Source organism: Sylvia atricapilla, chromosome 20 (assembly GCF_009819655.1).
Source record: "Sylvia atricapilla isolate bSylAtr1 chromosome 20, bSylAtr1.pri, whole genome shotgun sequence".
Classification (NCBI taxonomy): Eukaryota; Metazoa; Chordata; class Aves; order Passeriformes; family Sylviidae; genus Sylvia; species Sylvia atricapilla.
The window spans coordinates 2,991,407-3,018,607 of NC_089159.1; the positions used below are offsets into that span (position 1 = coordinate 2,991,407).

General features: G+C 47.0%; 1 protein-coding gene across 7 annotated transcripts in view; it reads right to left on the bottom strand.

The window, feature by feature from the left end:
- Positions 1-5,136: 5,136 nt before the first annotated feature.
- GTF2IRD1 (GTF2I repeat domain containing 1) overlaps positions 5,137-27,201 on the bottom strand; it is a 69,607-nt gene continuing 47,542 nt past the window's right edge. For 5 of the 7 annotated variants that reach the window (XM_066333156.1, XM_066333155.1, XM_066333151.1 and 2 more), the window contains 13 exons: positions 26,768-26,833; positions 24,501-24,684; positions 23,313-23,371; positions 23,074-23,139; positions 22,192-22,275; positions 18,773-18,956; positions 18,014-18,042; positions 12,600-12,647; positions 8,607-8,684; positions 7,417-7,609; positions 6,952-6,989; positions 6,116-6,252; positions 5,137-5,343 (listed from right to left, as the gene is read on the bottom strand). In XM_066333156.1, the coding sequence (XP_066189253.1) occupies positions 5,269-5,343; positions 6,116-6,252; positions 6,952-6,989; positions 7,417-7,609; positions 8,607-8,684; positions 12,600-12,647; positions 18,014-18,042; positions 18,773-18,956; positions 22,192-22,275; positions 23,074-23,139; positions 23,313-23,371; positions 24,501-24,684; positions 26,768-26,833 (1,241 nt within the window). In that variant the 3' untranslated portion in view covers positions 5,137-5,268. The remainder of the gene's footprint in view (positions 5,344-6,115; positions 6,253-6,951; positions 6,990-7,416; positions 7,610-8,606; positions 8,685-12,599; positions 12,648-18,013; positions 18,043-18,772; positions 18,957-22,191; positions 22,276-23,073; positions 23,140-23,312; positions 23,372-24,500; positions 24,685-26,767; positions 26,834-27,201) is intronic. The other 2 variants (XM_066333154.1, XM_066333153.1) reach the window with 2 other exon arrangements.

Here is a 27,201-nt window from a genome sequence, read left to right on the forward strand (position 1 = left end):
GTCCCTCTCTTTCCTCATTGGCTGAGGTACTTGAGAGGTACAGACTCCCCGAGAAGCCTAAGACCCCCCTCTGATGTATAACCTCCCCCTTTGTCTTTTCCTTGTGTCTCTGTTCTTTTTCTCTAAATCCAGAGATGTAGCACAGTCTTGAGTAACAGTCTGTGCCAATTAGTGGAATTCCTATGGAATTTATGGTTCCCCCATTGCTCCTTTCACCCCTCCACATCTGGCCTTATCTACCTTCAGACCCACAGTTTGGAAAGACACCTCCTTCTCATTCCTTTCACTTTCATGGACACTGGCTTTTCATAGCTTGATTTTCCACAGCTAGAAGAAACTCTCCTGTCACCCCCTCTCAGCCCCTCATGGCTCCTCCTGGTCTCTCCAGCCCTTCTTGGCCCCTCTCTCTGGGCAAACCCATTATTCCAGGGCACCTGGCCCTTCACAGAGAAAATGAAGTGTCTCTGGGGCTCCTGCCAGCTTCTCTGGGATCAGAGATCTCTGGGTGCATCACTGCACTGGGTGCCCTGCAGTGCCTGTATCCCTGGGGTGCACCTGCCTTCTCCATGGTGCTGCTTGTACCTGCACTGCTCCTCTGCCCTCACCCACTGCCCCTCCTTTATCCACCCTGTCATGTGGCTGAAAATTTTCACAGCCATGGTCACTTTCTTCTTCCAGTTCCACATGTTCTTTCTTTGTACCCCCCATGCTCCTCCATCTCGATTCAGTCTCCCCTTATACACTAATAAATCAGTGTACTCTGTCCTCCTGTATTTGATATAACATTCACCTCTACTTGCAGGCAAAACAGTATCTTTTGAGTGTTTTTTAGATCCCTTTAACACCATGCATGTATTTCTTCTGCAACTTAGGATTATTCTGCAAATCAAAAAAACAAATCAACGTGCAACCCCATTCCACTCCTTCTACAAAACAGCATTAGTTGCAAAAGGGTCAGTCCCATTAACATGCCACTTTTTGCAATCGTTTAGCTGATACATCAGCCACCAAAGATAATATTCAACAAGTGGTTTTCATGTCAGGGATCACATACACCCCCCACCCCCCACCTTTTCCAGTTCCTTAAAACACAACTCAAGGGGAGATTTTGGGAATCTCTTCTTCTGGGAGCTGTGAAGACACCTTACAAAAAAAACCCAAAACCCTTCTACATTTTTAAAATATTTTTTAAATATCTTACAATTTTTTAATAACCTTTTACAACCCTTTTATAACTTTTTACAACCTTTTCTGAGACTGCAGTTGTGCTGTGGGCATTCCTGTGTTAGCTGGCACAGGATCTTCCATAAGCCAGCACAGTTACAAAAACCTCTGAGCCCTGCATTTCTTCTGTTAACCAGTTAGTTTTCCAATTAGCTGGGGACTTTTACTCCCTTAAAAATACACTTTTCTGATTAGCTGGGGACTTGAAACCTTTTTCAATCACTCAAAAATGATTGTAAAACTGTATAAGTCAGCCCAAGATACTCACTTATACAATTCTACAATATTTTTTAATAGACAATAACGAATTATATCATCACTTTTACAACCAAATTGTATTACAGAGCTCCATTTCTGGAGGGATTCTCTGCTGCAGCTTATGGTTAGATATAATTTTATACCCTCAATAATGCCTTAATAAAGCACAGAGGTTTAGCCTTGAATTCACTGGATTATAGGATCAAAGGATTTCCCTGAAAAAAGCCTTTGATGCACACCAGAGTCCTCCACCCCGTAAATCCATGGAGCATCAAAAGCATTGTCCCATCTGGGGTCGCAAGTAAATTGTTGCCAAAATCATCAGGATAAATAAGACTCTCTAACAGTGTCTTTTTAGTGTTAGGGAGCAAGGCATTACTTTATTCTTGGCCCAGAGGTGTGTGTGTGGCTGACAAAGTTCTGGCCTCCACACAGATGCCAATATGAATACTTTTCACTTGTTTTTAAACTTTTAGCAAACAAAGAAATTAATGTTCATGGGTTCTAAGTTACATTCGTTTTCATTAATTAGCATTTGAACCTCTATTGGTTATCGATTTCTTACTCTGCATGCTAATTTGATCCACATTCTTTAGTCCTCTTATCTTTTTCTCAGATGGGGGTGTCCAACTTTCCAGGCCTAAATCACTTCTGTATCTTCTGGTTACTCCAACATCCTAGAAAGGTTATAAATTTAAGATCCTATGTGTCCAATCTTCAGCTCCCTTTGGCTTTGTATACTGAAGCTTGTCAAGGTTAGTTTTAGCACACTTAACGTTTCAGTGATTTAATGATCAAAGTAACAAAAAGAGCCTGTAAGGAAACTTAATTAGTGCTGGCTAAAAGTGGGCACTGCTCACAATAAATTAAAGCAACTAATTAAAGTTAATAGTTAGGAAAGTTCTATCATTTCCAACAAAGCAAGCATAGGCACCAGGGCAGGAGTTTTCCACCCCAGCCACAGAAAATGGAAAGTGGATGTTGTGGCCCTGAAACTCCTCAAAATCACAGCAGGAGTTACTGCTATTCACTGCTCAAAACGTATCTGTTGCCAGAACCCAGCAGTGTCCAGCCCAGCCCTGCAGGTGCCAGGTGGATGCAGAACTTCCCAGCTAAGCAGATGGAGCAGGGCTCTAAAGCTGCCCTTTAGTGAGGGGGGCTCAGGGGCATTCAGAGCTCCAGACCATGGATTAGGAAACTCAGGGAAGAAAACTTGAGCCCAGAGTTTTGACTCAGCCCATGCTGTAGTGGCACAGCCAGCCTTCCCCTGCCCCATCTTGCTCACCAGGCTCTGAGCTGGGGATGCTGTGGGGGGAAGAGTCTCCTTGCTCAGTTTCCATACCCCCATCATTTACATCCTTTGTGATTACATTCAGCTCTCTGAACTAAGTCATTCGTCCCCAGCACAGTTCCCGTGTCCTCATTTAACTCCACTGCTTGCATTCACCTCTGCCTTTTGGCAGCACCATCAGGGCCTGTGTGGGTGCAGCACTGCAGCCCCTCACCCTGCCACAGCCTCCATCAGCAGCCTCAAACAACCCTATAATTATTAAACCATTACTAAACCATGCTAATGCCCTTTTTTTGTGTGTTAAGGACATGAAAGTTTTTTTTTGTCTTAAGGACTTTTATGTCCTTAACACACACACAAAAAATTAATAATGTGCCCTCTTTATGAGACATCTACTTGGTGGGGAATAACCTGCAAATAAGCCCCTTCCAGACATTTGGGAAGAGAAAATGAGTTTGTTACCTTTGAATCATGTTTCCTAATTGGAGATGCCACAGGTTTGAGTATCAGGCAGAAACAAGAAGGACTCAGATTTTGATGCAAACTGCTCAGATGTTAAACTGTATTCCTAACTGGGGTCACTGATACAGACTTGGCCAGTTTTGTGCCGTATCCTACCTTTACTTGGGATTTTGGTATCTTGTGTGACCATTTACATCTAACTCCAGAGCAAAGTCCAAATCCAGGAAACTGCAGCTGCCTCGAAACACGTCTACTCACCACCAAATAACATTTCTGTGCACTGTCCAAAATCTTCTCATGGCCTGAAGAGACAGACTCAAGCAGAGCGAAAACATGTAAAACAAATAAAGCAGCAGATTCTACTCAGAAAAACCATCAGGAGTGACTTTGATCCTCTGTCTGCCACCATCTACCCACCAGCAGACCACAGCAACTGCTGTTGGGGCAGGTTTGCTGTGACAGGCCTGTGGTGACCCATCCTGCAGTCCTGGAGGGACACAGCAATAGCCATATCACCGTGCTCCCAACTATCCTATTTATAATGACTCCAAAGCTACAAATCCCAGGGCTCTTGTTCACTGTGGCTCCTGCTGGGCTGCATTTCCCTACACACAAGCCAGGATGTTTCTTCTTGGTTTCTCACACTGACCTCAGTTCCCGCCGTGTCTCACCCGCGCACGGCTCTCAGCAGCACAAAGCACGAGTTAAACACGTGCAGAGGAAACTAACAGCAGCCATGGCCATTTGCTTCTGCTGCCAAACTCCAGGAATGGAATAGGAATATAAGGGCAGGAATTTCAAATTATATCCCTCAGTTTATTGGTTTATTACGTGGGGGAAACTCGTCCAGGGTACATGGAGGAGTCTAGGGCCGTCCCTGGATGCATCCAGCACTGCCACTTGCAGTGGCCCAGTGTGACAGAACCTGTGTAGCATCAGAGTGAGCAGCCTGCAGAACAGGAGCTCAGGGAGGACCTTCTTGCTTACAACTACTGAAAGGATGCTGCAGCCAGGCAGGCAGAGGTCTCTTCTTGCAGGTAACAAGTGACAGAACAAGAGAGAATGGCCCCGAGTTTTGCCAGGGGATGTTTAGTCTGGTATCAGGGAAAATGTCTTCAACAAAAGGGAGGTCAGGCATTGAAATAAACCGTCCAGGAAAGGGCAAGCATCACCATCACCCTGCCACCATTCCAGGAACATGTGGATGTGGTCTTTAGGCATGTGGTTTTGTGGTGACCATGGCAGTGCTGGGTTAATGGCTGCACTCAGTCTTACAGATCTTTTCCAAATTAAACATGTCCACGATTCTATTGTGGGAACCTCCTCCCTGAAAAGGCTTCAAAGCCTCCCATAAAATCATAGAATGATAATCATAAAACCATAAATCGTGAAGGAATTCAGTGGCTGAAAATTTTTCCTGGTTCAGATGCCAGTTAAATGCACGCAATCTAATCTTTCTGTGCCTTTCCAAGCCTGGGATGGCAGGAGGCTGGACACGGGAGGGCTTGGGGGGAATCTCACCTCTTGGGGGGCCTGAAACCTCCTTCCCCCTCAATCCAAAGGCACTTTGGCTTTGGAGCCACCAGAACTCATGGGTGAAGGTGACAGATGCTTGGGGCTCATGCTTGCTTCAGTACCACTCCTCTGGCAGCTCTGCACCTAAATTCTTACACCTTTGAGCTAAATTAAATGAAGCATCAAAACATTTCAGACCTCTTGGCTTCAGACACTGGTGACACTAAGGGTTTACTGATCAGCCAAAGCCCAACAAGGTCTGTCCAAGGGGTGCCCTTCTGCCCTTATTCTTACCTATAAATGTTATTTATCAATACTATATGTAATAAAATAAGTACTTTTAAGAGCAAGGCAACACTTTTTATTTTTATTTAAAAAGGCCTTGATGGCAGGAATATAGTGTAAAAATCATTGGAAAAACTAAAAGGCATCGATACATATTGGAATATACACTTTTTACATAAATTACATTTATTTATTTTTTCTTTTCATTTGAGGTTCTTATTTGATATTGAGGTCTAATAGTTAATAGGTCCTGGGATCTGGACGTTTAGACCACCATAGTCTAACATGTACATGTTCATGGGCCATTGCTGAAAGAGAGGAAGAGAAAAAGAAGGCAAAAGTCTCTGTTAGGACACAACACAAAACCATGCATACATCAAATCTCTGACATGTTCCAACAACTGGCTGTTGCTCCCACTTTCCAAGTAAGAGAAAAGAACCAACCCCAAACCAAAACACCACTAGCAAACTTGAGAAAAATCCTTTTAAGTTTATATTTCTCTTGTGCATTTTTGGGGGAGTTTTATTTGGTATCATCCACAACTGAAGCCAAGCCCTGAAGGAGTGCAGTTGTATGCATCCCCCTGACTTTATCTCATATTTTACCCATTTTGTGGCATTCTAGAGCTCTGCACTGCTCCCAGAACTGAGCTAGAGCTACACCCAGCACAGCTTGGACTGTGGGGAACCACCAGGTTCTGCTGAGAGGCACCACGGACCTGAGGTGATGTCAGCAGCACTCGTGTTTTTACCCACTGGGATGGAGGGATTTGCTTGAGCCTGTCTCATAGGCAGCACCCACTAAAGCTGAGCACCCCCGAGGCACACTGCAGGAATGCAGGAGAGCCCCAGGGGGTGTCACTTCACTCTGCTGACCTCCCCCAGACAAACCCTGCAGAAAAAGACAGCCCCACGGGTGTGAACCCTCCTTCACCAAACCTGCTTGTGCCATTTTACATCATATTTTACAGTGTTTGTCAGGTAGAGGGAGGTGGTGACAGCTCGAGGAGAACAGAGAGCAGCATCCTGAAGCAGAAAGATAGGTAGGCAGTAACCCCCCTAATATCTGGAAGGCTTTACCACAAGCGAGATCTGATTTGTTGATGATGTAGACTCCATATTGGAAGAAGAGGAAGAGGAAGAAGAGGAAGAGGAAGATACCGAGTTCCCTTCGGAGATCCTCTTCCGCTTCCGTTTGGGAACACTGATGTCTTTCTCTGCAAGGAGAGAGGGAAGGCATGAGGTGTCTGAGCCCTGAGAGTGCTCCCTAAACGTGGGGACTCATCCTGCCACTCTGACCTGGCCTTCCACAGAGCATCCCCCTGCAGGGTTCTGCTGTGCTGTGACACAGAGCTGTCAGCTTCCCTCACACTGCAGGCATTGCCAGATCTCCCTTCCCTTCTGATCCACCTCTTTACATAAAACTTACAGGACTGTAGTTATCTCTAGGACTGCTGATTCTGACACATTTGATTAAAACTGCCTGAGATTTATCGGGATGATGGGACAGAGAGAGAAACACATTCCTGGTGGTGACAGAAACCTTGTTGCCTTAGAAATTCAACTGCTAAACGATGGCTCAAATTAAGGTCTTTAACCAGGGAATAAATTGGCTCATGGTGAGTAAATTGCTAATGGCAGAGGGATAATCATATCCTCCAGAATATGCTGGAAATTTAAGCCAAACAGCCCAGTCTTCCCACAGCTCACAGAAGTGGAATCCTCCAAGAGGATAATTTACTCTGGAACATAGTAAATTTTTGTTGGTGTTTTTCTAACTTTTTGTAGGTAGGACCATCTCCCCATCCTCCCTGGGGATGTGGGAAGCTCAAAATGCCACCTCACAACTCCCATTCATTTTCTCTCCCACAGTGCCAGGAAAGCCACAGTCATGTCCTACCTAGCCCTTCCCTTACCTGTTTGTTTGGCCTCGGTGCAGATTTCAGCAAATGGCCTGTGGAAGAGACAAGGGATGAGTCAGTTGTTTCAGCCTGTGTGCCTGCCTGTGCTGGGACACTGCCCAGCCCCTGACCCTGAGCTCCAACACCCCTTTGTGTGGAGAGGGACTTGGAGAGAAGCAACCTGAAAGAACTCAACTGGGTCTCTGAGTTACCAGCCTCATGTCACTACCCTACCCAGCATCATCACCCCAAACTGCACAAGAAAGGGGGTACAAATCAGCCCTGCTAACCTCCCACTGTGCCCACCCATGGACAAGTACCTCCCTGCAGGACAGTGGATGCCAGGGATGGAGCAGCTCCTCCACAGATACGTGGTAGCTCTGGTGGGCTCATGGTGAGTTGCTCTACTTATGGCTAAAGAAGTGAGGACAACACTTAACAAACAGAAACCTCCCCCATCACAAAGCTGGGAAAACTCACTGGAGCTGGTTTATAACCACTATTCGGATGCTCTCCCGTGCCTTCAGGATCTTCTCCAGCCGATGGATGTCGTAGGTATTGGGATTTCTGAAAGGGATATCATCTGGCAAGCCAGTAACCTCCACAGAGTCAGGACTGTCCCTGATGAGTTTATAGGGCACCATGACGGGCCGGTTCAAGCCCAGAGCCTCTCCTGTAATGGCAGAGCAGAGGACAGCACAACAGCTTTACCCTACAGAGCTCCAGAACCAACCAGCTGAAGGATCAAGAGCCCTGGGGGGCTTTGGGATGCCACAGCTGCTGTGATGCCCAATTTTTGCTGCAGTCATTTTACATGCACCTGCCCAATTTACTGTCTGCTCTGTTATTCTCCATGTAGAATTCTGCCAGGAGCCTCAGGTGAGTTCAGAGCACACACACAGCCACACTTGCCCAAGCCCATGGCTGGACCAGCAGCAGCAGCAGCATGCAAGACAGCCCAGGACAGAGGGGAAATGGAAGAGATTTGCCCATTTCCTCTTGCCTCTGTACATCAGCAGGTCTGGGGGTCACTGGGGTGGAGATCAAACCCATTCTCATCACATCACATCACATCACATCACATCACATCACATCACTCCTGCCCATTTCTTGAATCAATTTCTCTTTGGCCTCCACAACATCCTATGGCAATGATACACCTCAGTTAAATTCCTTGCTGCACTAAAAGCCCTTCCTTCTGTAAAATTAAACCTGCTGCTCATCTCTCTGGGTACCCCTTCATTTCCTGCTCACTGGGGAGCAGAGAGCATCCCTCACTCCTGCACTGTTTCTGACTGTAAGAGCCTGGTCCCACCTTGCTTTTCTGCAGCCCCAAAACCTGAAGCTGGCCACATTTCTAACTTTGCTCCCAGAGAGTTTGTCCCATCAAAGGCTGACATCAGACTGAACAAATCCTGCTTCTGTACTGCATTTTGCCATACCCCTTCCCCTCTCCAAGCATGAGCTGTGAACAAGAAGGTAATGGTCCCACCTTCCATGAGTGAGACACAGGGACATCCCTGGAGACAAGCTGTAACATGGAGCAGCAGGACAATGTCTGTTCTGCAGTGCTTGGGCTATAAATAGAGGTCTTTGTGGAAATACTTTTAACTGTGCCTGCTCTCAGCAAAACCAACCTCACCCTATGATGTGTGCAAGCAGAGGCTCACCATATTTTTCATTGAAAAGCTCTTTCACTTGCTCTCGGAGAATCACCTTCTCTCCAAGCCTGTTGGCATCGTCCTCATCTGCAAAAGCAAGAAAGAACAGGGGTGAACTTAACTTGTTTCCTTCTGAGCCCCTGCAGAACCAATCTCACTGACATAATGCATATCCCTGTCCCTCTGCCCCAGCATGGCCTGGGACACCTCAGAGGTGCTGCTCTGTGCCTGCACCCTGTGACACCTTTCAGAACTGTCAAAGCAGCTCTAAAGTGCTGCCAGATCTCCATTTACCATGTGCTGCCACAGCTAGAAGCATTTTGTATCTATTTTGTGGGGCTGTAAATGACTAGAAAAAATGCAAAGCAATGAAGACTCAAGCCCTCCGTGCCATGAATGCTCCCATAAGTGACATCAAGGAATGAGAAAGCACTTTTTTAGCTAAGCTCCTAAGTGTTGTTTTATAATATGCCATATAATCAGCTTGGCTTTACTAGCTTTTAAAATGATCCTCATTGTGCTAAACAGTTTCTCTTTCATCCTGTCGTTTCAAACGATGTGCCTAAGTCAGTAGATTTTTACACTCAGCTATTTAGCATCCTCAGGAGGCTTCAGGACAAATGACTGGGGTCATGACCCTAACCCTTGACCTAGGATCAAATGACCCTAACCCTAACCTCTCCCTTTCAATGCCTTTTTTTGTCCCACAGGTATAAAGTACCAAGTGAACACACCTCATCTGCTTCTTGCTGTGGACACCCCTCCAGCTCCCAGCAAGCTGGGATGCACAATGCAGGACCAGCTCAGAGGAGTGGACTCCCCACCTTGTCTCCTCCCAAAGGAGATCCTCACTGCACCCAAGGCAGGCACTGTCACCCAGGCAAGCTACTGCGTAAAAATAATGGAATCACTGATTGCTTTGGGTTGAAAAGGACCTTCTAAGACCATCCAGTTCCAACTTCCTGCCATGGGCAGGGACAGCTTCCACTATCCCAGGTTGCTCCAAGCCCTGTCCAGCCTGGCCTTGGACACTTCCAGGGATGGGACAGCCACAGCTTCTCTGGGCAGCTGGTGGCAGTGCCTCACCACCCTCACACGGTAGAAATTCTTCCCAACATCCCACCTAGCCCTGCCCTTTGTCAGTGTAAAGCCATTCCCCTCTGTCCTTTCACTCCGGGCTCTTGTTCAAAGTCCCTTTTCCAGCTCCCTTAGATCCTCTTTGGGCACTGAAAGGGGCTCTAAGGTCTCCCTAGAGCCTTCTCTTCTTCAGGTGAACACCTCCAGCTGTCCCAGCCAGTCTCCACAGCACAGGGGCTCCAGCTCTTGCGTAAGTTTGAAGTCTCCTTTGAACTCATTCCAACAGGTTCAGATCTTTCTTGTGTTGGAGGCCTCAGCAAGATGCAACGCTTCATGTGGGGTCTCACAAGAGCAGATGGCTATTCATGGTGGGTTTTCACAGCACCAAGATGATCCCTACAAACCCTGGCATGAGGGATCAAGGCATGCTCTACCCCCAGTCTGCAGCTGTTTATTTTCATTTTGAGCAATCACATGATTATGATTTTTTAGTATTTTAAGCAATCATATGATTTTTGTTTTGGTTTCAAGCAAACACGTCTGGAAGTTCTGTTTTAAATGCAAGATGAAAATCCACTGCATGTCCCTGCCCCCTGCATGGGACTGATTACAGTGCTCAGCACTCCAGGCATAAAGACCCTCAGCCACATCTCAGCCACTCTGCTGCTGTGGGTGCTGGAGAGAAGCTGACAACCTCAAACCTCTGCACCCTGCTACTGCAGGGTACAGCCTCAAAAAAGCCTCTTCTCCACCTGGAAAACACTTGCTTTGCCTGGATATTACACACGCACAAAAAAAAAACCAACCAATCAAAAAAACCCCAAGAACTTTCTGCAAAGAGAGCTCAGTGGCAAGTTGTGCTTCAAATCCAGAAATGGCAACAAAGCAGCTTGAATGGCATGGAGCAAAACATAAATACAATAGATGAAGATATCTAAGTGATGCCTTGTGGTGCCACTCTGGAGGTCATGGAGGACCAGAGGGGACAGCTCCCTCTGTGACTTCCTTGTCATCAATGCTCAGTTTCTGGGCTGTATCTACGTCCCCATATGGATGTGTAGATGGTAGCAGACAAAGACACACCAAAATTCAGTGTTCTCACTCTTTTAATTCTCTGGGACTGAAAACCACAGCAGATCTTTCCTTTCCACTCATGCCCCAAGTGACCCAAGACCAAGAACCAAGATCCCAAGAGATCTTGATTTTTCTACCTTGAGGTGGGCACTACTCCTGAATTCCCATTCAAGGACAGAAACAACTGTCATGAAAATCCTGGAACTGAGCATGCACAACAGCGAAGCCAAAGAGGAGCCTCTGGCCACTGGCACTGCTTCCCAGGGACTTACCCTCCGTGCCCAGGCCAGAGGGATCTCCATCTCCCTTTGACTTTAACCATTTGGGTCTGGGAATTTATCAGCTCAAAGAGTAAATGAAGGAAGGAGTAAATCAAGGAAGCCACTAGAGTGCTCCTGAAACGTGTGGAGTCCTTCCCATAAAGCAGGTTTATCCATGCTGTTGGCTTCAGGTCTGTGTTTTTTTGGTGTTTTTTTTGTTTTTTTAAATTAAAATAGTAGCTAGTTGTTTAATTTTTTTCCTCAATTCTGCTTGCCTGAAGTCAACACCTCTGCATTCCACAGACATTTACATAAAAATGGTCATATTTTTAAAGTACCACTTGCTTTTCTTCTATAGGACTTGTCAGAGCTTAACATTTCTTTGAGAGACACCAAGCTACTTTAAGTAATTATTAAAACTGAGGTTTAGGTGCCTGCTGCTGGGCAACAGAATCCAAACTACTGCTTATACTTCTAATGACTCAAAAACCCCACACAAAACCCAATCCAAGGCAACCCATGGATAAATAATGGTTCTGTCTGTGTTCATGATGTCATGTGCAGAACCTTGATCTCAGTGGTGAAGCCACACATAGTTGGGCAGGATACCCAGTGGAGCCTTCTTCCCTCCCTGTACCTTCAAACGCTGCTCAAGGGGATGCCTGTCCTCTGCTCAGCCACTCCCATGGAGTAACAACCTCCTGTTACCCAAAGACTTGCTGCAAAGCCCTTTCCATCAGGAAAACTGCCACTGCCCAACAAATCCCACTGAGAATATGGCTCAGGTCCCTTCTGCAGGCAATCCCAGACTCATCAAAGAGATACTCAGCCAGCAGGCTGAGGGCAGGTTCCTTACAGCAGCCTGGGATCTGGCCCTGAATCCTAAGAGGATCCTTTCCCTTTCCAGCTTCCATGGCTGCAATTCAGTAATACCCCAGTAAATCTGGAATAAACGTGCTGACTTTACTGAGGCTATTCTGCAGTAACTCAGGTTTAAATGCAGTTTGAATTATGTTAACATATATATGTTTTTAAAGCAGAGCTACAAACTTGTGGGAGCAGCAATTAACACCTATACCCACAGCCAAAATCCCAGGGGATGGCACTAAGGCTGGATCTGCTGTAGCTATGCCATGCTCTTCCTTACTCCTGTACATCAGTCTGTATCTTACATCCCTGGAGCCTTCATGGCTACACACCAACCCTGACCCAGAGTATGTGTTAAAGCAAAGCAAAACCCCAACCCAAATCCATGGAAGCTCTCCTTATGAATGACAAGTGGATTTGTAACAAATTAATTGCTGGACACATGGATGAAGGATGAGAAGAACATGGCAGGTTCATTTGGCTGGAGTGATGGCATCGATGCTCAGGGACTACAGCAACGGTGCTTAGAAATGCAGAAAGGATTAACAACAACAATAAAACACTGTATCATTCTCTTCTGGATATCACAGGGAAACAGAGCAGCGGGGAAAAAACAATACCTGAAATTTGGGTGGGGGGAGTTTAGACATTTTCATTCCCATATTAAATCACAAGTGCATTTCTTGTCTGCTACCACCTACGATGCATCAACTGAGCTACGTACCATTCAAAGCAGCATAGGCTTTTTCCAAAGATGTTATCCGTCTAGGGGCTACAGCACAGGTTAATGGAAGACAAAAAAAAAAAAAAAAAAAAAAAAGAGAAAGAAAAAGAGATCCATGAGTGCTGCAGCTTGGTTTCTTGGTCACAAACAAAAGCAAAACCCAGGATTAAAATTCCTCTGGTCCCTTGGCACAAAGACATTTTGGTAGCTAATAACTGCTGGGTAGCTAGTAATTTACTGGTGAGCTGGGCTCTCCACCTCATACCAGGACCTGCTTTGCTGGAATGTGTTTAAGCCTGCAAGCATCCCTTTGGCTATGCCACTCTCCTGAGCAGCTCAAGGTCCACATGTGCATAAGGATGCATGGCCAAATGGCAGCATTTATGGCATGTGCCAGAGCAGCAGCAGCTGTGTTACACAGCTGTTCCAGTGCCAGAGGAGAAAAAAAAATCTCAGGTTAAAGCAGATGAAAAGCAAACAGGGAAATTGTGTCAGTTCTGCATCAACAGGAGAAACAGGAGAAAAAGGAATCCCTAAGGAGAGGCTGGTGCTTGCCACTGACTCCAAAGTGATGAGTGACAGAAAAAAGGAAATTAACTTCCTGTGGGAAAACAAGCAGGGATGGGACTATGGCCAGGATTTGCATGATGGGCAAAAGGAAGAATGAAGTGGCTCATCCTGCTGAAGTCACTGCCACAGGGAGAGCTGGTGGGGAGGTCAGGGCTGCAGGACCAGGGCAAGGAAGGGGCTCAGAGGGGAGGCTCTTGATGCCAAACTGCACTGAGCTGACACCGGCAAACTGAAGAGGATTTGGGAGACAGCAGGAGCATGTGTCCAAATTCCCTAAGCAGAGGCATAAGCAACCTGAAGTAGCTCCAAATACCTAGCTCAAAATACGTGTTCCCCATTTCAAGCAGGCTCAGGAGAGCTGCCACTGCAGCACAGAGCTCTGCTGATGTCCTGCATGTGGGAGGAGACCCCTTCAGTCCAGGGGCACAAAGGAACAGAAAAAACATGTGGTTCTGCCCAGGACAGCTGCAGGCACTGAGATTTGGGTGTAGACTCACATGAGCTGGGGCTCTTCACCCCGAGCTACAGGAAGACAAATTCTGCCATCAGTAGTTCCAGCAGTGCCACTCACTGGCATGCTGCAGGATCCCACCCCAAAATAGGAGATGATCTCTGCAGCTTGGTCCCCTAAATCGCTGGTGACACCCTGTGGGCAACACTGCACTAAATGCTTTATGCAAAGGGGAAGAGATACAGATGGGTCATGATGGTGCTGGGAAAGCCAAGCTAGAGCCCAAGCCAAGAGGGAGCAAGGTCCTGGCATGGCTTCTGTCAAGGAGGAATGCAGGCAGGAGCACAAGCAGACTGCAGGCAGCAAGGGAGAGCAGCATATGGCAGGATCTTTCCAACATGGCTCAGAGCTGGTTTAGGAAAGGCAGCATGGCATTTCCTTTGGTTGGCAGCAACTCAAAGGCTTTTGCAGCATTTCAAGGTGCTGTTATGAAATTACCTTAAGAAAGGTAATTCAAATTTCTTGTCGTGCTAACTCAAAGGTGGCATTCAGCCTTAGGCATAGGAAGCATCCCACCAGGTTCAGGGCAACTGTCCTGCAAGGCATGGCATGCATCCCAACATGCTGCACCACAGCCAGGATGGAATGGCACCCCTCTCACTGTTTGATAAGCACCCTGAAAAATGAGGGGGCTTGGGGTCTCTGAAGGACACAACAGGACATGAGGGTGGTGGAGAGCAGGAGGAAGGAAAGAGCAAAGTGAACACAAGGGATTGGATGAGCTGAGTGATGGTGCTGCCCTCTTGACAGCGAGGATGCCACACACAGAGGCAAATGGGAAAAGGAGACCAAAGCTAGGGAAAGAAAAAGGTGATTGGAATCACAAACATGCTTATAAACAGGCTTTGAAGCTCCACAGCTATTCAGACCTCCTTGAATTTTAACCCTCATAATTATACATATATAAAAAATATATTTTTATACACACACATATATTCAACCTGCCTGAATTTTCACCTTAGACTAGAGACAGTGACCAGTTGAACACTCAAAAATAATCACCCCAGGCCTGACTGGTCGGTTAAAAAGGGTTGGGGAGTGAATGGAGATGAATATGGACTTTGAAAAGCAACCTGCTGATGGAGCAAGATGTGCTCAGCCCTCATCACAGCTTTCCTCTTTTCTATTTTTCTTGCTAGGAGTTTCCAATGCAAGCCACATCTCATCAAAGTCTTGAGGAGGATTGTGCTCTTGTGATTAAAAAAAAAAGTATATATATATATATAAAGGATGCCTGGATGTGTGGGCTTTTTAATTAAATAACACTGCCTGCCCTACTTTATTAATTGGAATATGGAAAATAATCTATCATGGTGGTAGGGAGCTTGGGGAATAGGACAGATGGAGCTGGTCTACATTTTCAATCAAAGCACATAAAAATTAACATACAGAAAGATTTTTTGTGTGTGTGCTAGATTACTTATGCTTGATAGTATTTTCCAAAGGCTCATATTAAGCCAGTTTTGTATCTGTGCCTCAGGAAAGAAAAAACAAAAGGAGAAGCGTACTGTTTATAGCACTAGAGCTTCACCCCTGCTTGCTCACTCCTGTTTAATGCTGAAAGATCATGCTGCTTTCAAAAAGGGGGTTTGAAGATGTCTTTTGCAGGGCAGAGACCAACAGTGTGGAGAAGAGGCACTGGAAATCAAAAGGAAAACTTCTGGATGCCAGGAGGGTTGTGCTCCTGGGTTAAGGGGCCTGGGGAAGGCATCCAGGTGAAGTGCTGGCACTGGTGGCCTCAGGGCCACCCTCCCATCTTTGAGAGGCTGCAAAACTACACTGCAGAAGGGGTATTTTTTCCCAAAAAGAGCCTCATTCCCTGCAAAATCCACCTTCTGCAAACAGCATCCCTGCAGGCACACAGCCCCCAGCTGCTTCTGCACTAGCAACTCCCCCACCTCCCATTCCAGGAAAAATACCATCTCAACATACAAATTACAGATTATCTTGAGAAAAAAGCATGAGACGTTCAGATTATATGGAAATCATTTTACCTGTTTCTGTTACACTTAAAAAATGGGTGTGCCCAAAAGAAAGAGATCTGTGCTCCTGCAGTTATGGGGAATGCTCTTTGCAATGTAGGAGCTGCACAACTTTAAAGCATATGAAACCCCATAAAGGTTTAACCTAAAAGGTTAAAGGTTTAACCTAAAGGCAATTAAAATCACTCCAAAGTGATTTTTTTTTTTTAGAATTACATTAAATTTCTCTTTTTCCTAAACACATGCACTCTTCATGTAATATTTTAGCCAAAATGATCCACAAAACCCATTAGCTTCCCTTACATTTATGATGTTACCTCCTGAGCTTTCCAGCTTTTAGAGACCTCTGCAATGCCATACTTGGGAGTATCTATCACTTTCATTTAATCCTCCTCTATGAAATAAAAGTGATTTTCATTGACTTTATTTTAATAACAAGCATGCTGCTGTTCTTCATTTTACATGACAGGGCTTCACTACACAATAGTAAAAAGGTAGGTAAAAAGAGGTAAAAAGAAGAGGTAAAAAGAAGACTCCTCAATTTAGATTTTTAGTGACCTATGGCTAGTTGGAAATAATTCATTTTGTTAAGGCGGATGAAAAGCAAAGTCAAGGCAGTGACTGCATCACTGTATTGCCATCAACCACTTTGGTGTAGTGGGGTGGAAAAGCAAATAATGGGTTAATTGCTGCCCATGGGGATTAGGGAGGGGCAAAATACAATCAGCTCTTTTCTGGAAGAGACATTTCAGTGGTAATCTGACTACTAGGAAATACTTATGAGTCCTGACACTGTCTCTGAAGACTTGGCAAATATGGGAAATTGTCTATAACAAATTGAGATGTCAAGTAAGAAAAACCCCTCACCTGTATCTGCTCTCATTTATTTAAAACCTCAGTGGGAGGAGGGGGAGTGAAGCACCCAGCCTTGCAGGGACGCTGTGACCTGCTAAGCCCACTCTACTGAAATACACATGAAATATGTCTTGGGGGTTGTGCTAGAAGGCCAGTCTGCAAGGGGAGCATTCAGCTGGAGAAGGAGGGAAAAAATGTAGTGCATTGAAAAGAAAATCAATTTCCTCTACATCTCTATTTCTAAGGCTGTGTCTCCCAGCCAAGGTAGCAGCATGAAGTATTTGCCTTCTGATGTGTCCTTTGTTCATAGTGTGATTTGTGTCAGATCAACGTCTCTTAAAGTAATTACACCATTTAGAGTGGGGAATGGAAAGACAAGATGTGGCTGGAGGAGTGTATACACAGCCATGTCATTCCATGGAAAGCCAGGGTTCTGCAGAACCTGTGCTTCAGTGAGGGCTCATTTTAGGTCCAGCTGATGCCAACTGGCACATTACTGCTTAGGACCAAAAGACAGAAGTCTAAAGCCACAGAGGTCCTGGGGGACCTCCCTGTCATTGGCTGGGCCCTACACAGGGACACAGAAGTGAGCACATGGACCATGTCTACATTCTCCTAGAACTGAATACATGGACCATGCCTAAATTTTACTGACAGCTCACCTTTTGTTAGAGCTCTAACACCTTTCTGCTGTTCCCAATAAGGGCATATAAATGTTTTCCTGTCTGTCATATTTGTCTTTCCTAAATTGTGTCATTGCCATGGAGGCTGGCCAAGGAAATGGGAAGCCATGAATAAAGCTGACAAGGTTCTTTGCACCCATCTGTGCTCTTCCAACAGTTGTAATTACAGACATTTAAAGTTGAGACAGGTTTTTACCCGCGTTTCTGACAGCAGCTCTCTTTTCAGCAGCCAAGAAATGAGAGACAGCTACTGCAGGGACTCATGGTGAAGGACACTGCTCTGGGATGAAGATTTGAGCAGCTGGGTATGGAGCTCACCCTGCATACCCTGTCCTCTCCTCTGCCATGTCTTCCCTGGTATATCTGCCTGTGGAATGTTCACGAGCTGGAGTGGACCTTCACTGCCAGGCTACTGCAGCCCAACACGGACCCTTGTGGTTAATCACTCCTTTCCACAACCTTCTCTTGCCACCCAACCCACCAGCTCATTACAACACAGATTCATTTTAAGAAAACACTTAAGAAAGTGGGTGATTTCTTAAATACAGAAAACAGATCCCTGCCCTAGATTAGCTCATGAAAAATGCCATCATTTCAAGGCAACAGCAGCAGTGCTGATGGGTGACACTGAGGCCAGCTGTCTCAGGCAAGAAATGCACCAAACAACAAAACCAAAGTGGGACGCCCAGGAAAGCCAGAGCAACCTTCCTCCAGCTGATAAAATTATTGCTTGCCATCCACTGTTACAACTCCCTGACCACCACTAAACATCTAGCCAATGCATTGCTTAGGCAAAAAGGTATCATCTCTTACCGGGTTTGGGGATGAGTCCTTGAAAAGGCCTGTGAAAAATAAGGAAAAAAAGAGACTTAAAACAGTACCAGGAAGCAAGCATGCCTGGGCTGAACACCCTCCTGTGGCCCATGGAAGGCTGGGGATCAGCCTGTCCTTCACAAAACTCATGTAGGACCTACAGAACCTCTGTGGGGATGAGGCCCCTGCTCAGGACAGCATGATGTACCTCATGCTGCATTGATACGAAGACAAACAACATGGTCCAGCAAAAGGGTGACAGAGCCACTCTTAAGCCCATTTTTTTCCTGACTCAGCTTATTGTGATACATAGCTGAAGTGCTTTTACCCTCCCTTCCCACTTGTGTCCGTCCCCTCTGGCTGTGAAATGCACAGGACTATGCCATGAACAGAGGATGCTAAAGCACAGCAGGGCTCTGAGCACTGCCATGCATCAGTGATAATCTGTCTCAAGCCTCCTAAAAAAGGAGCTGGGATTTCTCTGCCTGGAGATCAATCACACCAAGCACCTTTTTCTACTGCCACTGCCTTCCCCTTGATCTCCTCAGGCAGTGGATGGGAAGAAAGCAGGAGTGTCTGTTTTATGGTCCCCTCCTTTCTGATGAACCATTACTTGCCACCTTAATTGCTGTCTTGGGGGACTGGAGGCATTTACAGACCTGCCCCAGTGGGGCTGCAGAGCAGGGAGTGCATTGAGGTGGGCTCCCTCCTCTGCCCCTCTCCAGCTGCAGAGGATGGCTGACCCCTCTCACCACATACCGTGTCACAGTGAACTTGATTTTATCAGCGACGGCCAGGATCCTCTCCAGGTTTTGGGAGCCAAAGGTGCAGGGCTTCCTGAAAGGGATCCCAGGAGGCAGTCCCTCTATAATCACCGACCCTGGATTGCTCTTAATGCGCTTGTATGGCACTTGCACAGGGTATTTAATCCCCAAGGCCTCACCTAGGAGAGAAGTGAGTGGTAATTAAGTAGTGAGTGTGCAGGATTCCAGGGATGCCATTTCTGTTGCAGCTCTGGCTTTATCCCCAGCCCTACCAAGGCACAACACAGCGTGGGCAGACTGCCTGTGGCACCAGGTCAGCACGAGATCAAGGACCAACATTTTCAGGCTGCCTCCATGGATATAGGGAGATGTGTGCAGCAGAGCTCATGGGGCAGAGGAGATGGACCATCCTTCATGATGATGTCCATGGACTGTAGTGGAAGAGATGGAAAGCTGCTGCTCTTTGCTTTGGGATGTTATTTGGAGATAACTCCACAGGTTAGGCTCCCTCTCTTAGGCCTTGCTGCAGGATTGAGGGTACATCAAGGGGCAAGTCTTACCCCTGCCTAAAAAATGTCATGTCCTGACTGTGCCCAGGACAGGGTTAATTTTTGCAGTAGCCTGGAGGGGGTATGGCTAGCACCCAGAGGTTATTAGGTACAGAACCACTGGTACCTAATCCTGTATATGCTCCCATATATGAACCATTGTGCTCCTCATGGTGCTCTTTTTTAGAGCAGGGAGGAGGGTCAGGATTGCTTTATTGCTGTACTGAGGGATGTCAGTTTTGTAACATGATAACATCAAGGGCAATGAGGGTTATTTAGGATATGTGCTCAGTGTTGTTCCTCTGCCCTGACCTTGAGTGCTGCCTCTGGGAATTCATTAATAATTGTACCTGTGGAGGGAAACAGTGCAGGGTGATTCTCCCCAGCTTTCTACCTCCTTTTTCTCCTTCAGGCCTGTTACAATTGGATGTTAAGGAAACCATGCACTTGTTGCTGTCTGCCAGGCCTCCTCAGCGTGGTCCACACCATGGTTAGAATCAAGAAAGAGATTTCTAGGAAAGTTATTTAGAGATCTGCCCCAAGGATGGAGAGTCATGAGTCACGGAATGTGGTAGAAAATGGACCAAGTCTGAGGGAAATTCTTGGCTCCAATGGTTTGGAAGTTCACACTTGGACAACTACAGGATCCTGATGAAGTGACAGACTATTTGCAAGAAGAGTGTTGTGGCACCTCTGGAGAGGAGCAACTTCTTGCAGTGTGCTAGGCCCTTTCAGACACTGCTTGTCTTTAGACAGCACCCTCGGGGAAAAGAGGAGGACAGCAGAGCAGCAGGCACTGTGACCACTCAAACTGCAGCTGAACCACACCAACCATGTGGAGGTCTGGAGGAAAGGGACAGTTGGATCTCTTGGACTGTGTGGATCCATGGCACACCAGACCCACGAGCACATAAGGCATTAGCTGACACTGCTGCACAATGTACCCTGATTCCATCAAGACCTGTAGGGGCAGATTCCAGCTCCATTTCTGCAGTGACAGGAGGATCCCAACAGCTGACTGTACTGGAAGCTGAAGTGAGCCTGACTGGACATGAGTGGCAAAACCAGCCCACTGTGACTGGCCCAGAGACCTCATGTATCCTTGGCATAGATGACCTCAGGACAGGGTATTTCAAGGACCCAAAAGGGTATTGTTGGGCTTTTGGGAGAGCTGCTGTGGAGACAGAGGAAGTTAGACAGCTGAATACCTTGCCTGGTCTCTCAGAGGACCCTTGTGCAGTAGGACTGCTGAGGGTGGAGGAACAACAGGTAACAATCTCTGCCACAACAGTGCCCTGACAGCAACACTGCAGAAACCAGCACTGTGGGACCCCATCCATGGCATGAGTCAAGGACTGGGGAGCCAGGGAGTGCTCAGCAGGACTTGCTCACCCTTCAGCAGCCCCACACGGCCTGTGCCTCAGTCCAGCAGAGAGTGGAGACTGGCAGGGGACCAGCATGGCCTGAATGAAGCCACGCCAGCTCTGAGTGCTGCTGTGCTGGACGTGCTGGACCTTCAGCACGAGCTGGAGTCCAGGGCAGCAAAGTGCTGCCACCACTGACATTGCAAATGTGTTTTTCTACATTCCTCTGGCAGCAGAGTGCAGGTTACAGTTTGCTTTCACCTGGAGGGGCATCCAGCACACCTGGAAATGACTGCCCCAGGGGTGGAAGTACAGCCTTAACATTTGCCATGGAGTGATCCAGAGTGCACTGGAAAAGGGTGAGGCTCCAAAACCCTTGCAGTATGGGAATACAGCTGGAGAGCAGGACTCAGAGCACTGCTCAACTTGTCACTGAAGTGGATGTGCTAAGTCTAGTGGGCTGCAAGCCCTGCCAAGACAAGGCAGAACCCTGAGTGAGGAAGCAAAAGGTGTGTTTGGTATGATTTGTTTGAGGGAAATCATGCAGGATTGTATACATGCCCATGCAGGTTTGTGCAAAGCTATGATTTAGCAATGTTACTAAGAAATGTGATTGTTGCTAATTTTAGCTACAGCTGAAAAGGTATATATATTGAGCTCTGTAATCAATAAATTGGCTTCATGCATGCAAACCATGGAGACTCCATCTCTTCAATCACCGACAGTGCAGTACATTGGTGACATCAGTGTGTGGGGCAACACAGCAGAAGAAGGTTTTGAGAAAGGGGAGAAGGTAATCCAAGTCTTCCCGAGGCCAGCTTTGCTATAAAGCAAACTAAGGTCAAGAGACCTGCCTGGGAAATTCAGTTTTCCAACGGATATGGTCAACAAAACATCTCTGTCCTCAGCTAATAGCAAAAAGGAAACAGTCTTTTCCTTGGGTGCTGTTGTGTTTTGGAGGATACATATTCCAGATTACAGTCAGATTGTAAACCTTCCCTATCATGTAACCTGGAAGAAGAACAATTTTAGGTGGGGTCCTGAACAACAGCAAGTTTTTGAATAAATTAAACAGAAGATTTTTCAGGCAGTAGCCCTTGGGCCAGTCAGGATGTGCTCTACAGAATGTGCTCTACACCACAGCTGGGGAGAACAGTCCTTCCTGGAAGGAAGGTTTAAAATTCCTAAACCACAACATGGGGATAATAGCATTTCCCTGCTCAAGGAACAGGAGGAGCAGCATCTTCCTGTCCCCCAGCACTCACTATGGCCTGTTCCTATTCGCTTAACTTCCACCACTCCCTGTGAACCCACAGCTCCTGCAGCAAACAGCGCCAAATCCCAGATCTGCTATTCCCTCCTGGCCCTCCTAAGGACCAGCAGCTCAAGGGAGAGATGAGAGAAAGTACCTGGCAAGAAGGAATTGGGAGCAGGAGGGAGAAATAAAGAGCAAAAATTAGGAGGGAGTAAGGGGGGGGAATAAAACAAGCCTGGTTTCTCACCATATTTCTTATTGAACAGGTCCTGGACTTGTTCCCGCAGCGTGTTAGCAATGTCTATTCTGGAAAGCCTGGCATCATAATTTTCTGTAAAATAAAGAAACAATTATAGATTTCTGCTGGTATATTAAAAGGCACTCTATGACTTTTAAGTAATGCCATTTTCTAATTATAGGAAAGCCCTTATCTTGCAATTAGCTAATCTGTGGAGTGGGTCATTCAAAGTCCTTAAAAATAATCTAAACAGAAATATGTTGGGTTATTTTTCCCTTGCCTGTTTGCTAAGAATAAAAGCCACGTGAAATTGAAGATTCAGTTGTGATAATTACTGGCATTAAAATATAACACACTCCAAAGCCTCTCAGATAAGCCAAAGGCTTTGAAAAAGCTCCCCATCTTTGTGCAAACCCTCACAGGCCCCCAGGGCCCCAGAAGAAATTCCTGAACAGGGTAGCACTTGCCTGTCCAACCCACAGGCTTCTCACCATCACTCTGTCCCCCAAGGGAGCCACCATGCTGCTGCCAGCTAAATTCGAGTGGCATTTACACAAACATCACACAGGTGGAAAAAGCCCCAGAAAAGGCAAACCCCTAGGCTTGGAAACTTAATTATACATCTCACAAGGTCAGAGAGGGAGATAAGCCATGTTGGTTAATTAGGGCACCATGCAGAGCACTTCAAGCCTCTTCTTGGACCTGTGGGACTGCCTGTCCTGGCTGTGCATCTTGTCTTCTAGTTGCCTGGTGCTTTCCATCCTCTCATCCCACCTCCTTCTCTCCTTCCCAGCCTTGTCTTGTTCCTCTGCCAACCCACCAAGCCCCAACACCCAGGTCTGTGGGCCAGGGGCTCTGCCTCAGCGCCCACATTTGCCTCCAGCCCCACACCTTGAAAGCCCTGTCTCTTCACAGCGTCCTCCAGCAGCACTTCGCTCGAGTCCCTCTCGTCGGCGGCTGAGACAGGGGACATAAGAGGAATTAGGATTCACAGTGCTGCCAAGGGGGATGCATGGGAGGGGGTTTCCAGCCAAAAACACAAGGTGGGGAGGGAAGGCTGTAGGAAACCATTCTCACTCCTCTCCTACCTAGACCTTAAGAGCCCAGCTGCCAGGTGTCTTTCAGCCTACCTTTGGCTGCCGAGCTGTCTGACACCGACTCCTTTACGCCCTCTGCCAGCAGCTCCGGTCTGCAAAACAGGGAGAGGCAGAGGGCATGTCAGTGACCTCCCTGCCAGTGACAACCTGCTGCTCCAGCATCCTCAGGACACCACTCCTACAGCCACAAACCATTCACTCTGTCTGCCTAATGCCATTTAAAAGCTCCTGCAACACAGCGGGAGAACTTTGGACATAGTTTTCATGCTGACAAACTCTTTAATGAGCTGATGTGTCACTCCTTGGGATGAGATTAAGCAGGTGATGACTGAGCAGCTCAAGTCAGCAGCCACAGACTTTTAGTGGATATGGTCCTGAGCATTTCTTAGGGATAGGAGAAGCTGTGCATGGCTTCTTTCCACATAAAATCGACCATCAAAATTGCCATTTACATTGCCTAATACTAAAGCTGCATAGTGAGGTGATAGTAGGGCTTGTTAACAAGGTGCACTGAAGCTGTGTCACAAAGGAATGGATCTGAGATCAGGACAGGAGGAAACCCCAAAATATGGTTGGGCTGACCTGAGAGCTGCTATGCTGACACCACGAAATCTCCATGCTTCCAATATTTATTTTCTGTTTCAGTCACCTGCAGCATTGGTTGTGCCAGCATTTGGGTGAAAAACTGCCCCTAAAATACCTAAGACATCTTAAAATCCATCTCTGCTGGATCTTTTCCCTCTTTCAGGGCAATGCTATTGCATTACACTGGTTGTGGCTTTTCACAGCTCTCCCACAGTTCTTATCCCTCGCTCCCCAGCATAGGGTCAGCATCTTTCCTCATGTCTGCAGCATCCCATGTATATATATGCACATCTGGACCTTAGCTGGAGCTACTTTCTGCAGGAAAACCCCCCAGGGCTCCCAGCCCCTGTCCTTGCTCCCACATCAGGGCACCCTGAAGTTTAAAGCCCTCTTCACCCACCCTGCTGAGGCAGCCAAACGTTTGCAGAAGCAGGTTAAAAACCCAAAAGACATGAAGGGACAGATGACAACACCATTGCTGCCTCCCACAGATGCCTCCAGCAAGGCAACAACCCTTGTCTGCTTCTAATCAAGCAAATTTATTGAAGTGATGGGTGCCCCCCAGGACAATGCACAGCAGCAGGAGCTCTGAGCAAAAACACCCTCCCCAAGGGACAGCCACCCCACCTGCCTTACCTTTTAATAACAAACTGGATGTTGTTGCTCGCTTGCAGGATCTTCTTCAGCTTCGCAATGCCGAAGCAGTTGGGGCGGCGCAGCAGGATGCCTTCTGGCAAGCCCACAACAAACAGGTCCTCAGGGTACATCAGGAACTTGGAGTAGGGGACTTTGACTGGCTCTGATATTCCTATGGCTTTCGCTGCATGGGGACCCAATCTCATTAGTTTGCTGGACCTCCACGTCATGTCTAAGCAACAGCAACATGGTATATTGCTGGAGGGACTGAAGAGGATTTTGGGGAGATTGTGGTCGCTCTGTGCTTCATGGGGATGTTCCTGACACTGGCAAACATGAGATGAGGGACAGAGCTATGCAGCCACCTGGAGCTGGCTTTTGCATTTGCTGCATTATTACAGCCTGCCTTCCTAGAAAGGCTGCAAGCATCCCTCCACAACACAATGGAAACACATCCCTCAAACTCCAGACCCCCATGGAAACCCCTCTGCTAAGTGAGGGGACAGGGAATGTGCCTGGGGGTGCCCCATCAGCCTGTGCAGCCCAGCATGGTGAGGACTCCCCTTGCTCTGCTAAATACTGCCAAAAGCAACCAAACAGCCAATGCTAAGCAGTGCTATTTGGATAGATGAAAAAACAGGTTTGTGTTGATTTGGCACAGCCCAGTTTCTGGTAGCAGGGGCAGGCCACAGAAGTGGCTTCTTTAAGAAGCTGCTAGAAGCTTCCACCATGTCAGACAGAGCCAATCTCTGGTGGAAGATGGATATGCTATGGGGTCAATTAGAGCAGTTTTTCTTCTAGTCAGATGAAAGGAGGAAGTGAGGACATGTGAGGGAAAACATGGTGGCACCAAGGTCAGTGGAAAAGAAACAGGGGGATGAGGTGCTCAAAGCATCAGAGCCAAGATTCCTCTGCAAGCCATGGTGAGGACCATGGTAAAACAAACTGTGCCCCTGTGAGGCATGAAGTCCACAGGGGATGCAGAGATCCACTCAGAGCCCATGGGAGAAGTGCTCACACCAGAGCAGGTGGATGCCAGAGAAAGCTGGAATCTAGTGGGAGACCCAAACACGGAGAGAGGGCACTTGCTTCCAAGCTAGAGCAGCCTAACCTTGAAAGACTGCACCCCGTGGATGAGTGCCCCATGCCACAACAGCTTTGGGAAGACTGTTTGCCCATGGGAGACACCCCATGGCATAGCAGAAAAAAGACTCCTCTCCCTGAGTGAACAGAAAAAGAGTCTGAATGACAAACTGACCAAGATCCCCACATCCTGTCTCCCTGCACTGTTGGTGAGAAAGAGGGAGGGGCTGAGGGGGAAAAAAGGTGTTTTAAAGGCTTATTTTACTTCTCATTATCTTCCTCTGACTCTGTTAATAATAAATTTACTTTATACTTTTAAATTTGAATCTGTTTTGCCCTTAGACTGTTTTCTCCCAGTTCTTATCTCAACTCATCAGCCCTTTGTTAATATTTTCCCCTCTCCTCTGCCCAACTGTAACAGAAAAAAGTAAGTGAACAACTTTTGTGGGTATGAGGTGTTTGGCCAGTGTCAAACCACAAGAAGGTTAAAACCCCACCTCATCAGTGTGGATGATGACTCCCAGACTGTCAATACAGTAACATGGGGAGCAGTGAGAGCCACTGATCCAAAGGCTGTTCCAGCTGCATCCCCAGTGCCCAGCCCTGCTCCAGAGCATTCTGGCTCATCTCCTTTCTCTGGTCACAACGGGCTCTACCAGCTCAGCTATGAACCCAGCTTTTGAGGATTGTCAGGCAGAGCCACATCTCCTGGTCCTAAAAGTGGCAAAAAACTGTCTGTCATCTCTCAAAATGCACGTGTGACCTCACTTGTATTTCTTCTCAGGTAAATAACCTCTCTAAGTAGAGGTGAGCAGAGCATGCTGAATGCCAGCCCCCACCACCAAGGTGCCACCAGCCTTCCTGAGCCACGCAATGATCACCACAGGTGGAAAGTACTCTCTGAGACTTCAAACAAGTGATGGGGGAACCACTTTGGGCCTTCCCTCTGCAGGATAAAGGCTGAATGCCATGGCAGCAATTCCTGGGCTGCAGCCAGTGAAACAATGTCAAGGTAATCAAGGGGAAGAGCTGCAATAACAAGGCTGGAGGAGGTTTCAAATGCATTTGTGAGCCCAGTAGACAGCTGATGAATAAATCACATTCACTCTGGGCTGCTGGTTTGGAAATGGCTGGTGACAAGGTCAGCACCTGGCATGATGAACGTGTGTTAATGACCATCTTACCGTATCGAGAGTTGAATAAAATTTCAACTTGTTTCCTCAAATGACTTAAAATGTCCCCTATGCCATCTGCAAAAAAAACCAAAAAAACAAACAACAATACAGAGAAATGCTCTGAGCAACCAGCTGCTTCCAAGGCAAGCACTGCACAGGTGAGCAGCCTCTGCCTGACTTCTGGCAGAGGCAGCCATTCACTCTCCAGGGTCTCAAAAAGTGCTAGTCCTCTGACAGTGGCCTCCAAACTGATCTAACAGGGAAGGGCAAGGATGCACCTGCTACAGAGCTATGCTAGCAGTCAGAGGGAAAAAAAAAAAAAAAAAAAAAAAAAAGAAGGAAAAGTAAATTCAAGCACAAAAGGAGGGGACAGAGCCCAGGAACACAATGGAGCCCTTCTGTGGGCAGAGGTTTTGGAGGCTAAATGCTAAAAGCTAAAGGCT